At 39.1% G+C, this 15,838-nt stretch overlaps 1 protein-coding gene across 1 annotated transcript; it reads left to right on the forward strand.

Moving 5' to 3' along the window:
* Positions 1 to 145: 145 nt before the first annotated feature.
* Positions 146 to 15,039, forward strand: LOC108213978 (E3 ubiquitin-protein ligase UPL1). Its single transcript, XM_017385759.2, has 17 exons — positions 146 to 306; positions 417 to 547; positions 1,885 to 1,980; positions 2,081 to 2,287; positions 2,449 to 8,908; positions 9,128 to 10,194; positions 10,265 to 10,564; positions 10,648 to 10,852; positions 11,170 to 11,441; positions 11,539 to 11,834; positions 12,299 to 13,424; positions 13,513 to 13,659; positions 13,760 to 13,840; positions 13,924 to 14,149; positions 14,231 to 14,370; positions 14,537 to 14,643; positions 14,783 to 15,039. Exons 2-17 carry the CDS (start codon positions 452 to 454, stop codon positions 14,883 to 14,885), a joined length of 10,929 nt encoding a protein of 3,642 aa, XP_017241248.1. The 5' UTR covers positions 146 to 306; positions 417 to 451; the 3' UTR covers positions 14,886 to 15,039.
* The last annotated feature ends 799 nt before the right edge of the window (positions 15,040 to 15,838 follow it).

Raw genomic sequence — 15,838 nt, forward strand, 5'->3', positions numbered from 1 at the left:
AATTAATATATAAATTTATAAATTCAAAGGCGTGTATATATCAATTTCATAAATTAATTACATTAAAAGAAACAATATCTCATACGAATTATTCAAATACTTTATACGTTACAGGAGTCTATAATCACCCCTATAAAATCCCCCTCAACTTCTCCCCCTCAATTACAATTACACACACAAAACCCCTCTCAAACACACACTAGTGCAGTGCCCTACTGTCTCCATATCCACCTATACACACAAACATATATCTCTCTCCGCAAGGTTTTGTATAATCAATCCGCGATTCTCGGCCTCTTCAATAAGGTATACATATGTGTTTATGTATGTATAGCTGTTTTTTGATCGGTGCTTTATATAATTGGTGTTTTTTATGTGTATAGACAGTTTTTGATGATACATACGTGTTTTTACAGTCTATGAAGTAGCGCGGAAGTGAAAAGAGGGCGATATGGCGACGCTAAGATCGAGCTTTCCGTCGCGGTTAAGGCAACTGTTATCGAGCCAAAGAGCCATTACTCCGTCCATTAAACCTGTCTCTGATACTGTGAGACTTCTGAATTTGCTTGTTGGCTTCTGTATATGCTGTCTGTTTTTATTTAATTGGTGTTTAGTTGATTCGGAGTGGCTTAGGGTTCTGTTAAGGTGTTTTAACTGATTGAATTGGTTTGTGTGTATGTTGTGTGTTTATCGATACAATTTGAAAAGAAATGATCGTTTAAGATAAGACGTGGATACCTTGCTAAATTGTTTGCTATGTCATACTCATGTGGCTTGTATTATGCTATAATTTTGATGATCTTGAAACGGATGGAATACAACAATGTACCTTGAATTTGGTTATTCATTTTTTTACTTTTCGCCTTTTTGGTGTTTGAAATGGTTGATCAACTAGCATATATATTGTAGTGCATTTGATCTTGATTGAATAGTGTCTACTGTAATTTTATATATACAGTTAGTACTATGGTTGACCTAAACAAGGCTTTTTCCCCTTATTAAGTAGAGAGCCCTTATGATGGTAATTCAAACTATTGTGGTAAATTTTTATAAGGAACGTTGCTGTAATGGATTGGATAATAGACTTTTTGTATATTCAGACAGTTTAGTTTGATACTCAAGTTTACTATTTTAGAGGTCAACTGTGAGATGACAAAAGTAAATTTTATCACCACTTGGCCTTTACAAGGTCAATTGTACTAGAGAGCAACAAATAAAAAGGGAAATTGTTGTTTAAAATAAGGTTGGATGCTGGTTCCAAAGAAGCTGATAACTCAAGTTTTTATTTAGGGAGCTCTTGATGACTTGTTAACCAATTATATATAGAAAATGCAAACTTAAATTCCTTGGGTTCAGAGGGTATGCTAGCTGTAGTGGTATGAGACTCTGGTATTGCAATTCTACCAAGAAAGAAGGATTAGAAATTAGAGGGCTGTAGTGGATTGCTAGGGTCTGCTTTGTATGTAAACTCTTAAGAGGCAGAGATAATTCTTATAATAAAAAATCACCTCCATTAGCTCCATATATTTTTAACGTGCTGGTATTAGTGCTCATCTATAGGTAGCAAGATTCAAAGAGGGGAGGGGGGGGTAAGTTTACACCAGGGATCAGTTTAGTTTGTACCAATTTGTTGTCAACAGAATTTTGTGATAACACAGATACTAGCAAGTTATACTCCTGATGATGTAATTGTGATGAAGTATGGGAGTGGTCATATTAGAGAGCAGTATTTAGCATGCAATTTGATCGACAAGAGCATTAAACATATACAGTCTGAGATGAAACGAGTGACTTATGATACACTGCGTGCTTTATTGTGATTAGCTGTGTCTTTCCATTGTTCTCACTTAGCGTTTTATCTTCTCTGTATGTATGTAATTGCAGCCGCCTGAGATACAGGCGTTCATCGATAAAGTTATACTCTGTCCATTACAAGATATAGAAATACCGCTTTCCGGCTTTCGATGGGAGTACGGCAAGGTAATAAGCTACTGATAAATTTACTTTTGTGTTTTATGACTTTATCTCAGTAATTTATAGATCTTGTTGTTTAAACACTAATACTTTTTTTTGGTTACAGGGGAATTTTAATCATTGGCGGCCACTGTTTCTTCACTTCGATACATACTTTAAAGCATATATTTCATGTAGAAATGACCTTCTTTTGGCAGATGAACTTTTAGAAGGCGATGTCCCATTTCCAAAGCAAGCAGTCCTACAAATTTTACGGGTGATGCAAATCATTTTGGACAACTGTCACAACAAAGGCTCGTTTAGTGGATTAGAGGTAAGATAGATGATTATGTGACATATGTGCAACATGTTAGATTCTGTTAGTTAGCAGACCAGTTTTTTGTATCTCTTTTTTATTTTTTTTGTAGGCCATTATTAATTGTGTTTTTACAACTTTTGATGCCTATTCTTTTTTTTTTTTTGGTTTCCATTCAGCATTTCAAGCTCTTGCTTGCTTCGACAGATCCTGAAATTCTGATAGCTTCGCTGGAGACTCTCTCATCATTGGTGAAAATTTCTTCAAAACTGCATTTAAGTGGAAAATTGGTAGAATTGGGTTCGATAAACTCCTGTCTGCTATCACTAGCACAGGGGTGGGGAAGCAAAGAAGAGGGTTTGGGTCTATATGCATGTGTCATGTTAAATGAGAAAACCCAGGAGGGAGGACTAAGCTTGTTTCCTCCTGATTTACAAAATGAAACTGACAGATCACAGTATCGGGTAGGATCCACCCTTTATTTTGAATTGCATGGCGTCAATTCTCAAAACGTTAAAGGTTCAAGTGTTATTAACATCCCTGATCTCCATTTGCGGATGGAAGATGATCTCTCACTTCTTGAACTGTGTATTAAGCAGTACAGAGTTCCTCCTGAGCTCAGATTTTTGTTGCTAACCAGGATTAGATATGCTCATTCCTTGCGGTCATCTAGAATATCCAAGCTGTACAGCAGGATCTGCCTTCTTGCCTTTGGTGTGCTTGTCCAGGCAAGTGATTCACACAATGAACTAGTGTCACTTCTTGCTAACGAGCCTGAATACACAAATGAATTAATCAGGATTGTGAAATCCGAAGATACAATCTCCGCAAATATTAGAACATTGGCAATGCATGCCTTGGCATCTCAGTTAGCTGCATATTCATCATCTAATGAAAGGGCAACTATTTTGAACGGATCAAGCATCAATTTTAATGGGGGTAATCGCATGACTCTCCTAACCGTTCTACAGGGAGCTATTTTATCACTGAATAGCTCTAATGACCCGTCATCAATTGCTTTTGTCGAAGCTCTTCTGCAATTTTTTCTGATTCATGTCATATCTATGTCAAGTTCACGTAATGGTACTCGTGGGGCAGGACTAGTGCCCACATTTTTGCCTCTATTAAAAGATTCTGATATGTCGCATATGCACCTTGTGTTTTTAGCCGTGAAGACTCTACAAAAGCTCATGGATTACAACAATTCTGCCATGAGTCTCTTTAAAGACTTGGGGGGAGTGGAGCTTCTGATAAACAGATTGCGGACGGAAGTAGACAGAGTGATAGATGCAACTGCAACTGGTGATCAGTTAATGAACAATGTTGAGTCCTCAAGGCATTTTTTTGACATGATATATTCTCAGAAGAGGCATATCAGAATACTACTGAAAGCATTACGATCTGCTACCTTTGCACCAGCGAACACTTTAAGATCTCAGAACAGTGTCTCTTTACCTTCAACCCTTTCCCTCATTTTTAAGAATTCAGAAACTTTTGGGGGCGATATATATTCATCAGCTGTGGCAGTTATGAGTGAAATTATTCATAAAGACCCAACTTGTTTTTCAGTTCTAGATGATTTGGGTCTTCCTGATGCTTTCCTGTCATCAGTTGTAGTGGGAATACTTCCTTCGTCGAAGGCTCTTATGTGTGTTCCAAATGGTCTTGGTGCAATTTGTCTTAATGCCAAAGGTCTAGAAGCCGTGAAAAGAACTGCAGCACTACGATTCCTTGTTGAAATATTCACGAACAGGAAGTATGTATTAGCAATGACTGATGCTATTGTTCCTCTGGCAAGTGGTATAGAAGAGCTTTTGCGCCATGTTTCTTCGCTGAAGAGTGTTGGTGTTGATTTAATCATCGAAATTATTAAAAATCTCTCCTTAATAGGAGACTCTAAGCATAGTGTGCCCTCAGAAAAAGTCGTTGGGAGTACTTCAATGGAAACTGATACCGAGGATAAGGCAAATAGGAGTTCTTGTTTACTAGTTGGTGAAACAGATCCAACTTCAAAAGGAGTCGATGATGAACAATTCACCCAACTAAGCATATTCCATGTGACGGTCTTGGTTCACAGAACAACAGAAAATTCTGAAACATGTAGGTTATTTGTGGAGAGGTCAGGAATTGAAGCTTTACTTAAGCTTCTATTACGGCCAAGTATTGCACAGTCATCAGCAGGAATGTCAGTTGCCTTCCACAGCACTATGGTCTTTAAGGGTTTAATCCAGCATCACTCTGCTCCTTTGGCACATGCATTTTGTTCCTGTCTTAAATATCAATTGAAAAAGGTTTTGACAGCATTTCACGCAGTTGCAGGTTCCTTTCTGCTGGACCCTAAAGTTACACCAGATAGTGAATTATTTTCTTCCATATTTCTTGTTGAATTTCTCTTATTTCTTGGTGCATCAAAAGACAGTCGCTGGGTAACTGCATTGCTTACAGAATTTGGTAATGATAGCAAGAGTGTTTTGGAAGATATTGGTTGTGTTCAACGTGAAATCTTATGGCAAGTTGCTCTTCTTGAAGATGCCAAGCTTCAGATAGAGGATGATGATACTGGTTCTGGACAGGAGTCTCTGCAGTCAGAATCAGGTAATAATGAATTTGAGGACCAAAGTGTTGACTCGTTTAGGCAGTTTCTCGATCCTTTGTTGAGAAGGAGGACACCAGGTTGGAGTTTTGATCTTATAAATATGTATCGTGATCTTACTCGTGCCTCTGGCCTACAACAAAGACAGGGCCGAAATGGCACTTCAAGTTTTCGGCTTGGAGCCAACCAGCATTTGCATCAGCCTGGTGCTTCTGTTAGCATTGGGTCAAGTGGCAAGGAGGAAGATGGCAAACAAAAATCTTACTATTCTTCTTGCTGTGACACAGTGAGGTCACTTTCTTCCCATATCACTCGTTTGTTTCAAGAGCTGGGAAAAGCAATGTGTCCTCCCTCTCGCCGGCGAGGTGATATGATCAACGTGTCTTCTTCCTCAAAATCGGTGGCTTCTATCGTTGCTTCTGTTGCCCTTAACCATATGAGTTTTGGAGGTCATGTTCTCAGTGGGTCGGAGGCATCTGTTTCTGTCAAATGTCGTTACCTTGGTAAGGTCATAGATTTTATTGATGGAATTCTTATGGATAAGCCAGAATCGTGCAATCCTGTTTTGCTGAATGCGTTATATGGTCGTGGAGTTGTTCAATCAGTTTTGACTACATTTGAAGCTACTAGTCAGCTGCTTTTTTCAGTTAAAAGAACTCCTGCATCCCCAATGGACACTGATGAGGGGATTCTAAAGCAGGATGATAGAGATGAAACTGATCATTCATGGATACATGGTTCTTTAGCCAGCTATGGTAAATTGATGGATCACCTTGTAACATCATCATTTATACTAGTCCCATCCACGAAACACTTGCTGACACAACCTTTAGTGAATGGGGATATTCCGTTTCCTCGGGATGCTGAGACGTTAGTGAAAGTCTTGCAATCTAAAACGCTTATGGTATTGCTACCTGTTTGGATGCACCCTCATTTTACTGACTGCAACCATGATTTCGTTGCAACTGTTGTTTCTATCATTCGACACATTTACTCTGGTGTGGAAGTGAAACATGTGAGCAATGCTCTAGCACGTCCATCTGGTCCTCCGTTAAATGAAACTACTGTTTCCACAATTGTAGAGATGGGGTTTTCCAGGCCCCGGGCTGAAGAGGCATTAAGACAGGTTGGATCAAATAGTGTGGAGCTCGCAATGGAATGGTTGTTTTCACACCCAGAAGAAGTACTAGAAGACGATGAACTAGCACGTGCACTTGTTATGTCCCTTGGAAGTTCTGGATCAGATACTAGGGAAGATCTTACAAATGAGAACAGTGAGCAGATCGAGGAAGAAGTTGTTGAACTTCCTCCAGTTGTAGAGTTACTATCAACTTGTACAAAGCTTCTGCATATGAAGGACTCCTTGGCATTTCCAGTTAGAGACCTTCTTTTATTGATTTGTTCCCGAAATGATGGTGAGTATAGATCAATTGTTATTTCATACATCATAGAGCAGGTGAAGCTCTTCATTGTTATTTCTGACAGTGGTAGTAGTAACATGCTAGCCTCACTTTTTCACCTTATTGCTTTAATTCTTAATGATGATGTGGCATCACGAGAAGTGGCTTCAGTGAGTGGACTGGTTAAAGTTGCTTCGGATATACTTTCTGGCTGGATTTCTGGTTTACATGACTCGGGAGTACCCCAAGTTCCAAAATGGGTTACATCTGCATTTGTTGCTGTAGATCAACTTGCTCAGGTGGATCAGAAACTTAGTGATGATATTTTGGAGTTGTTGAAGAACGGTGATGATAGTATGCACAGGTCTGTGGTAATAAATGATGAGAAACCATCCAAAACAGACTTAGCCCATGGATTGAAGTATATCAACATACTGGAACAGAAACGCCTTGTTGAGATAGCTTGTTCTTGTCTGAGAAATGAGCTTCCGTCTGAAACAACACATGCTGTTCTCCAATTATGTTCTTCACTCACCAGAAACCATGCTGTTGCGGTTAGCTTTCTTGATGCAGGGGGTTTGCCTTTGGTGCTTTCCTTGCGGAGTAGTAGTATGTTCGTTGGGTTTGACAATGTTGCTGCTGCTATAATCAGACATATTCTTGAAGATCCCCAGACACTGCAGCAAGCAATGGAACATGAGATTAAGCATAGTATTGCAACTACCACTAACCGACAGTCCAATGGTAGACTCACACCACACAACTTTCTCTTGAATTTAACCTCCGTAATTTCACGAGATCCTGTAATTTTTTTGCGGGCTGCACAATCTGTATGCCAAGTTGAGATGGTAAGTGAAAGACCATATATAGTGTTGCTGAAAGATCGGGAGAAGGATAAGGTAAAAGAGAAAGGCAAAGAGAAAGAAGGCAGAGAGGAGAAGGACAAATCACAGACTACTGATGTAAGGGGTGTGCATGGAAAGCCTTGTGATATAAATTTAAAAAATGCTAAAGTTCACAGGAAACCTCCACAGAGTTTTGTTAATGTAATTGAGCTTCTTTTGGATTCAATTATTACTTTTTTCCCTGTGAAAAATGAAATGATAGCAGGAGATTGTTCATCATCAGTAGATATGGACATTGATGTTGCTGCAAGTAAGGGTAAAGGCAAGGCCATTGCCTCTGCTCCTGAAGAGATTGAAGTCAACAAAGAAGAGTCTTCAGCATCTGCAGCAAGGATTGTATTTATTTTAAAGCTCTTAACCGAGATTTTGCTGAAGTATGGTTCATCAGTTTATGTTCTGCTCCGCAAAGATGCTGAGGTTATCAGTTGTAGGTCTCTTCCGCTTAAGGGTCCTAATGGCATGTGCTCTGGTGGTGTATTTCACCACATCCTCCATGAATTTCTTCCATGTTCCCGAAACTCTGGGAAGGAAAGGAAACTCGTTTCTGATTGGAGGCATACGCTGGCAAGCAAAGCTAGTCAGTTTCTAGTTGCTACCTGCGTTCGTTCCACAGAGGCAAGGAAGAGGGTATTTATGGAAATCGCTTCTGTTTTCAAGGACTTTATTGATTCTTTTGAAGGTTTCAGACCACCAGAAAGTATCATCCAAAGTTTTGTTGATTTGCTCAATGAAGTTCTGGTTGCTCGTACGCCTACAGGTTCTTGCATTTCAGCTGAAGCTTCTGTCACTTTCATAGATTTAGGTCTGGTTAGATCCATCACCCAGACTCTCCATGTCTTGGACTTGGATCATGCTGATTCACCCAAGGTTGCTTCTGGGATTGTGAAAATTCTTGAGGTTGTTACCAGAGAACACGTTCGTGCCAGCGAAAATAATACCGGGAAAGGTGAAAGCTCAAAAAAGAATCCTGAGCAAGGTCTGAATGGAAGAACAGATAGCGGACCAAACACATCACAAGCTATGGAAAATATGCTTCAGACAAATGTGGATTATGTGCCATCCAATCATGTTGAGTCTACCAACACTGTCCAGATATATGGTGGATCCGAGGATATCATAGATGATATGGAACATGACCAGGATTATGATGGGGGTTCTGCTCCAGCAAATGAAGATGATTACATGCATGAAACTTCTGATGATACTAGGGGTTTACAAACTGGACTTGATACGGTAGGCATAAGATTTGAAATTCAGCCTGATGTCCAAGAAAATCTCGAGGAAAATGGAGAGGATATGTCGGGTGATGACAGCGAAGAAGACGATGAAGATGAGGTTCATGAGGTGCACAATGGCCTTGCAGATGAAGTCACGTATCTGCCACATCCTGATACAGATCAAGATGACCATGAAATTGATGAAGATGAGTTTGATGAGGAAGTAATGGAGGAGGATGATGATGAAGATGATGATGACGAGGATGAAGGTTTGATACTTAGGCTGGGTGATGGTATGAATGGAAATAATATGTTCGACCATATTGAGGCCTTGGGTAGTGAACAAAACATTTCCAGTGAACTTCATGTGATGCCTGTTGATGTCTTTGGCACAAGACATCAAGGACGTACTACCTCAATCTACAATCTCCTGGGCAGAATGGGTGACAGTGCTGCTACTACACGACATCCACTTTTGGGGGAGCCTGCTTCTTCCTTGCCCAGTAACCCCCCCAGACGATTAGGTTCTGAGCCTTGTTTTTAGTTTACTCTAGTTGATCTTTTTTTTCTCTTTTCTCGTAAAAAATCTCGGGACTTCCCAAAAGACGTCTTTTTTTTGTTTTGTTTATATATGTATATCTTCATACATATGTTACTATTTATTTATTAAATTTTAATTAAGTGGTAATTGATGGATTATTATTCTCAGTGATGTAAATCTGACTATCTATTCTTCTCTGCAGATAGTGTACGTGACATTTTTGCAGAAAGGAATTCTGAGAGTTCCTCCTTGAGAATGAGTTCTATTTTTAGGTCACTAAGAACTGTTCGCCGTACACTCCCACTAAATTTGTGGGCCGATGATAATCAGCAAAGTAGTGGATCAAATGCTTCTGCTGTTCCACAAGGCCTTGAAGATCTGCTTGTTTCTCGATTGACACCTGCAGAATCGAACAAACCCTCAAGAGAAAGCACAGCGGTTGAACCTCAGGGTAAAAGCGAGGCTAATCAACCACAACCCGAGTTGATAATCGAGACTGCTTCTGGAGACAACAGAAGCAGTGAGATCAATTACACAACACCTGCACCCTCTTCCACATTGCCGGATGCTTCTGCCAGTTTTTATATCAGACCAGGAGCAAATGGATTGCAGGAAGTCGTGGATTCGTCACGGTCTCTTTCTCAATCTGCTGGAATGCAGTTTGAGCATGGCGATGCTGTTGGACGCGATGTTGAAGGCGTGAGCCTGGCAGGATTTGAGGCACCAGCTGGGGACATCCTTCATGGTTTAGATGTTGAAACTGGCAGTGCTGTTGGCCATGAGGATGCTGCAGAGAGGCAAGAACAGGCTGATGCTCAAACAAGAGGGGTAAATATCTCATTTGGGAACACTGAGCCTCCAAGTGGAACAGATATTCCTCTTTTGAGCGTAAACGATGTCTCAGAAAATCGTAGTCAAGAAGCAGATCAGGCTGCTTCTGCTGGGGAACTGCAGAATGGTGGTGATGCTGACTCTCGATCAATTGACCCATCCTTCCTTGATGCTCTTCCTGAGGAGTTGCGTGCTGAGGTTCTTTCTGCTCGGCAGAGTGAAATTGCTCAGCCTTCAAATACGGAGCGTGATCCGGAACCTCAGAATGAAGATATTGATCCTGAATTTCTTGCAGCACTCCCTCCTGACATTCGAGAAGAAGTTTTAGCTCAGCAACAGGCACAAAGGTCACATCAATCACGTGAATTGGAGGGACAGCCTGTAGAAATGGACACTGTTTCGATAATTGCTACGTTTCCTTCGGAATTGCGGGAAGAGGTAATTTTTAGTTTTTTAAAGTTGCATCCCTTATTTGGTATAGCGTTTCTTATTGTCCCCAAACTTTTAGGTACTTTTGACTTCATCGGATGCAATTTTGTCCAATCTTACACCTGCTCTTGTCGCGGAGGCAAATATGTTGCGTGAGAGATTTGCACACCGTTATAATAGGACACTCTTTGGTATCCACCCAAGGAACCTTCAGGGGGAATCTTCTAGACGTGGCGATGGTATTGGATCTATTCTGGATAGAACTGGTGGGGTTATTCTCCGCAGATCTTTGGGAAGTATGGCAGTTGAAGCAGATGGTGCTCCTTTGGTTGATACTGAAGATCTGAAGGCAATGATTCGTTTGCTTCGTGTTGTGCAGGTACTATTGTGGCTTATGGGTTTAAGAATCCCTTTACTATTATAAGTATATGTATTCTGATAGTCCTACTGTAATTTTTGTAGCCACTATATAAAGGTCAGCTACAGAGGCTTCTCTTAAACTTGTGTGCTCATAATGAAACCAGAACTGCTTTAGTGAAAATTCTTATGGAGTTGTTGATGCTTGATATGAGAAAGCCTACCAGTCCTTTGGGTTCGTTGGAACCATCATATAGGTTGTATGCTTGCCAAAGCCATGTGGCATATTCTCGTCCTCAATATTGTGATGGTAAATTATCCACTTCTCATGTTAACTAGCTTTAAGAGTAAATTTACTGAAGCTGAGTTGTGGGGGGGGGGGGGGGGATTTTCTATGAGAAATTATTACCTTTTTTACGGTGATGACTATAGAGAAAATTGTGAACTACATTTATTTAGATATAGTTACTCTTTCTATTCACAGGTGTTCCACCTCTATGAGAAATTATTGGGTTATACTTATAGGTTTTTCTTTATTCGTAAAATGTTTACCTTTTTTACGGTGATGACTATAGAGAAAATTGTGAACTACATTTATTTTGATATAGTTACTCTTTCTATTCACAGGTGTTCCACCTTTAGTGTCTCGTCGTATTCTAGAAACTCTAACCTACTTGGCTCGAAGTCATCCATTTGTGGCGAAACTTTTCTTTCAATTCAGCATGCGTCCATCTGCACCAGAATCTTCTAGTCTTGATGTAATTCGTGGAAAAGCTGTCATGATTGATGAAGATAAGATTGTAAAACTGCAGTATCAGGAAGAATACTTATCCATCACGTTGCTTCTGAGCCTATTCAATCAACCGTTATATGTGAGAAGTTTAGTCCATCTTGAACAGGTACTTGATTCTTCTATTAAACACTGCCAATTGTTTGTTATATTACCATATATAGCTATGATCTGACTAACTCATTGTTACACATGTTGGGTTCCAGCTGCTACATCTATTAAATGTCATTATTGATCATGCTGAAAGCAGACCAAAATCTTCAGATGCACCTGGACCTTCTTCAACTGAGCATATATCCGTCCAGATTACCACATCTAATGCTGAAATAGATATAGGTTCAGCTGGCACATCATCTGGCTCTGATGCTAGATCTTCCAAGGCTGATGACATTTCCAAACTCTCGGCTAGCAATATTAAGAGAGAGTTTGATTCTCAAGACGTTTTGCGGAATCTTCCACAAGGGGAACTTCGCTTGTTATGTTCATTGCTTGCCTTTGAAGGGTATGTCATTGGATCTTATATGTTTGTTAGATTGCTCTTCTTTAAAGTGTCTTTAATTTGAATACAATATTAAAAATAATAACATATAACAAATTCCTGTTCTTTTATAGCATAAATAACAGATAATTCTCATTTATGCTGGGTCTTGCATGATAGTGGCAAGCATAATTGAAAATATGTGATTTTACTCGTCACTGAAAAGGCTTTTGTTGCAAAGTATATTTTGTTAAGGCTTTATGTGATCTAGAACAATTCTTCAATACTTTGCGAGGGAATGGATAAACGTAAGAGTGCTTCGTAATTGCTCCATATTTCGGTCTTGCCTATCTTTGTTGCAATCACTGAGATTTTGTAATTAGCTTGTGGATCACTTATCCGCATTTGGGTTGCAGCTTTTTATTTTTTATATTTATGTTCTGTAACGTTGATAGTTTTCTGGCTAATGTGCATATCTATTTTTTCAGCCTGTCAGATAAAGCTTATGCTTTGGTGGCCGAAGTATTAAAGAAGTTGGTTTCTATTGTTCCTGTACACTGTCATCTATTTATCTCTGAACTAGCTGGGTCTATAGAAAACCTTACCAAATGTGCTATGAATGAGTTACATGTATTTGGGGAATTTGAGAAAGTTATCCTCCCTGCCACATCTTCTGATGGAGCCGCTGTTCTTAGGGTCTTACAGGCATTAAGCTTACTTGTTGCTCCCCTTTCTGTGAAAGATAAGAATGGTCAAGTTCTTCCTGAAAAAGAGCATGCTGCTGCCCTTACTCTGCTTGGGAGCATTAATGCTACTTTAGATCCTCTGTGGTTCGAGCTGAGCACTTGTGTCGGCAAAATAGAAAAATATTCAGATTCCCTACAAGATTTGTCAATCTCTGCTGTGGCTTCAACATCAAAACCATCTCGTGTAATGCCTCCACTTCCTGCGGGATCACAAAATATACTACCTTACTTAGAATCCTTTTTTGTGATGTGTGAGAAGTTGAATCCCGTGCAGTCAGGTGCAGGACATGATAATGGTGGCGATGTAGTTTCTAATGTTGAAGAAGCTACCACTTCTGACAGGAAGCCAAAAACTTCAGGGTCTGCTTATAAAGTGGATGATAAGCAAATTGCTTTTGTTAAATTTTCGGAAAAGCATAGAAAGCTTCTCAACGCTTTTATTCGGCAAAATCCTGGTTTGCTTGAGAAGTCCTTCTCACTTATGCTGAAGGTTCCTCGTATTATTGATTTTGACAACAAACGTGCGCATTTTAAGTCCAAAATTAAACAACAGCATGACCACCTTCACCATCATGGTCCTTTGAGAATTTCCGTTAGAAGAGCTTACGTTCTAGAAGATTCATATAATCAGTTGCGTATGAGGTCTACACAGGATTTGAAGGGAAGGTTGACTGTTCACTTTCAAGGGGAGGAAGGTATAGATGCAGGAGGACTTACTCGGGAATGGTATCAGTTGTTATCTAGGGTTATTTTTGACAAGGGAGCACTACTATTTACTACTGTTGGCAACGAATCAACCTTTCAGCCAAATCCTAACTCTGTTTACCAAACAGAACACTTGTCCTACTTCAAGTTTGTCGGAAGAGTTGTGAGTTCTATTTTTCTTCTTCTTCTTTTTAATTGGAAATTGTGGTACTTCTGTGTGCATAAATGATGCAAGTCTGCCTGTTGTGCAGGTTGCAAAAGCGCTATTTGATGGTCAACTTCTTGATGTTCATTTTACAAGATCCTTTTACAAGCATATTCTTGGAGCTAAAGTGACTTATCATGACATCGAAGCTATTGATCCTGATTATTTTAAAAACTTGAAATGGATGCTTGAGGTATGATTGGTTCTGATCTCTCTCTATCCCGCCCCCTCCCTCCCTCCCTCCCCGTGCTCTTAGCTGTAGGCATCGAATATGATGTTTTTTGCTTTTGCAGAATGATATCAGTGACATTTTAGACTTGACATTTAGCATTGACGCGGATGAAGAAAAACTGATTTTATATGAACGGGCACAAGTAAGATCCTTTTCCAGGACTTTATATTAGTTTAAAAGCTAAATCAGTCTCTTGTTTCTGAGTGCGATGAATGTGGGTTGCAGGTAACTGATTATGAACTCTGTGAAAATGGCCGCAATATTCGTGTTACTGAGGAAAACAAGCATCAATATGTTGACTTAGTTGCGGAACATCGTTTAACTACTGCTATTCGTCCTCAGATAAATGCATTTTTGGATGGGTTCAATGAATTGATTCAAAGAGATTTAATATCTATTTTTAATGACAAGGAGTTGGAACTGTTAATTAGTGGATTACCAGATATCGATTGTGAGTCCTCTAATGTATAGTAGGTTCATGATATGTTATTAAAATTATTTTGTACTAATCTTAATAATTTATTTTGACTAGTGGATGATTTGAGAATGAACACTGAGTATTCGGGGTATAGTGCGGCGTCTCCTGTTATCCACTGGTTTTGGGAGGTTGTACAAGGTTATAGCAATGAGGACAAAGCGCGGCTCCTACAGTTTGTTACTGGTACCTCTAAGGTATGTATTTTATTTTTCTGCTTCGAGTGAAGTGGTTTTTGATGAGCATAACATTGTTTGTTTACATTAAGTTGATCTAGACCTTTAACTCGCTTTGGATGGTTGAAGTTTTATTTTTTAATAAATTGAGTAGGCATTCATGAATTTCCCTCGTGGATTTTTACAGGTACCTTTAGATGGGTTTCGTGCTCTACAAGGAATTTCGGGATTACAGAAGTTCCAAATTCACAAGGCATATGGCAGCCCAGATCACTTGCCTTCAGCTCATACATGGTAATATTCTATTTCAACTATTGTAAAAGATTTATTTATTTGAAAGAATCGTTGTAGAGATTATGGTGCATACAAGATAGGTGTTCAATCTCTTGATTACCAAGCACTCTAAACTAACTTTATCTCTCATTGGGTGCAGTTTTAACCAATTAGATCTACCGGATTATCCATCCAAGCAACAATTAGAGGAGAGACTGCATCTTGCTATCCATGAAGCTAATGAAGGTTTTGGGTTTGGTTAGCGTAGAAAATTTAAGAAGATGACAGGATCGTGTAGATAATATCATGAGATGAGAATTTATAGGATATTTGAAACTGAAGCAGGCACATGTGTAATACTGTATAGTCAATTAATTGAAAATGCTTTTGGCGGTTTTTCAATTTGCCAATTATTCAGATTTTTAGTGTTTTTTTTTGCCAGCGAAGTAAAGCACTGCAATGGTATTTCATTTTTAAAGGGATCTGACACATTTCTTTGAGGCTATTTCCTGCATAGTTTGTTCACATTTCTTTGAGGCTATTTCCTGCATAGTTTGTCCTTGGTGTTTTATTAGCAAGACGCAGAGAGCCAGAGAGTGGATCACTTTCCGGCCCAACCATTTGCTTCTGCTGTCATGCTGTGTATTTGTTTATTCGCATTTAAGAGAGAAAAGGTCCCGGATATCATAGTTAAAATCTCCCGAATATTAGTTTTTGAAAATATTGTCCAGAACACCACACTAAGACACGCTATTTTGTTGGGTTATAAGAATAAGGCGCTATACGATGGAGTATATGTTATAGATGACATATGGGGCATATTAAATTATAGGTACCTGAACTATTGACGTTGAATTAAAGATTCTGTATTTTAGGTCACTTAATTTTTTCGTTTTCTGATCTAAGTCCTTCTGTCAAAAAGATTTTAACGGTTCTTGAGTTTCATACAGATTAAAACAATTTTGAAGGTGAACTGATATCCAAACTCAAAGTTCAAATAATCAAATTGAAACTTGAATAACTAGCGACACTCATATGACAACAATTTTCACAAATTAGATTTAACTTAGACAAACCCAAACTGGACCACAAATTTAGGGTTCTTTATCAAATTTAGGGACCTAAATATAAAATTTTTGAATTGAATATAGTTTGTGAAAATTGGTGTCATATGAGTGTCGCTAGCGACTCAAACTTCAATTTGACTACTAGAACT

Source organism: Daucus carota, chromosome 3 (genome assembly GCF_001625215.2).
Source record: "Daucus carota subsp. sativus chromosome 3, DH1 v3.0, whole genome shotgun sequence".
In the NCBI taxonomy this organism is placed as follows: domain Eukaryota; kingdom Viridiplantae; phylum Streptophyta; class Magnoliopsida; order Apiales; family Apiaceae; genus Daucus; species Daucus carota.

What these genes read in the sequence shown, in the direction of transcription:
- LOC108213978 (XM_017385759.2), top strand. Translation starts at nt 452, where the DNA reads ATGGCGACGCTAAGATCGAGCTTTCCGTCGCGGTTAAGGCAACTGTTA. An exon ending in GTTTGCTTCGTGTTGTGCAG is followed by an intron (nt 10,565 to 10,647) that starts GTACTATTGTGG and finishes TAATTTTTGTAG; the next exon opens with CCACTATATAAAGGTCAGCT. An exon ending in GTTTAGTCCATCTTGAACAG is followed by an intron (nt 11,442 to 11,538) that starts GTACTTGATTCT and finishes GTTGGGTTCCAG; the next exon opens with CTGCTACATCTATTAAATGT.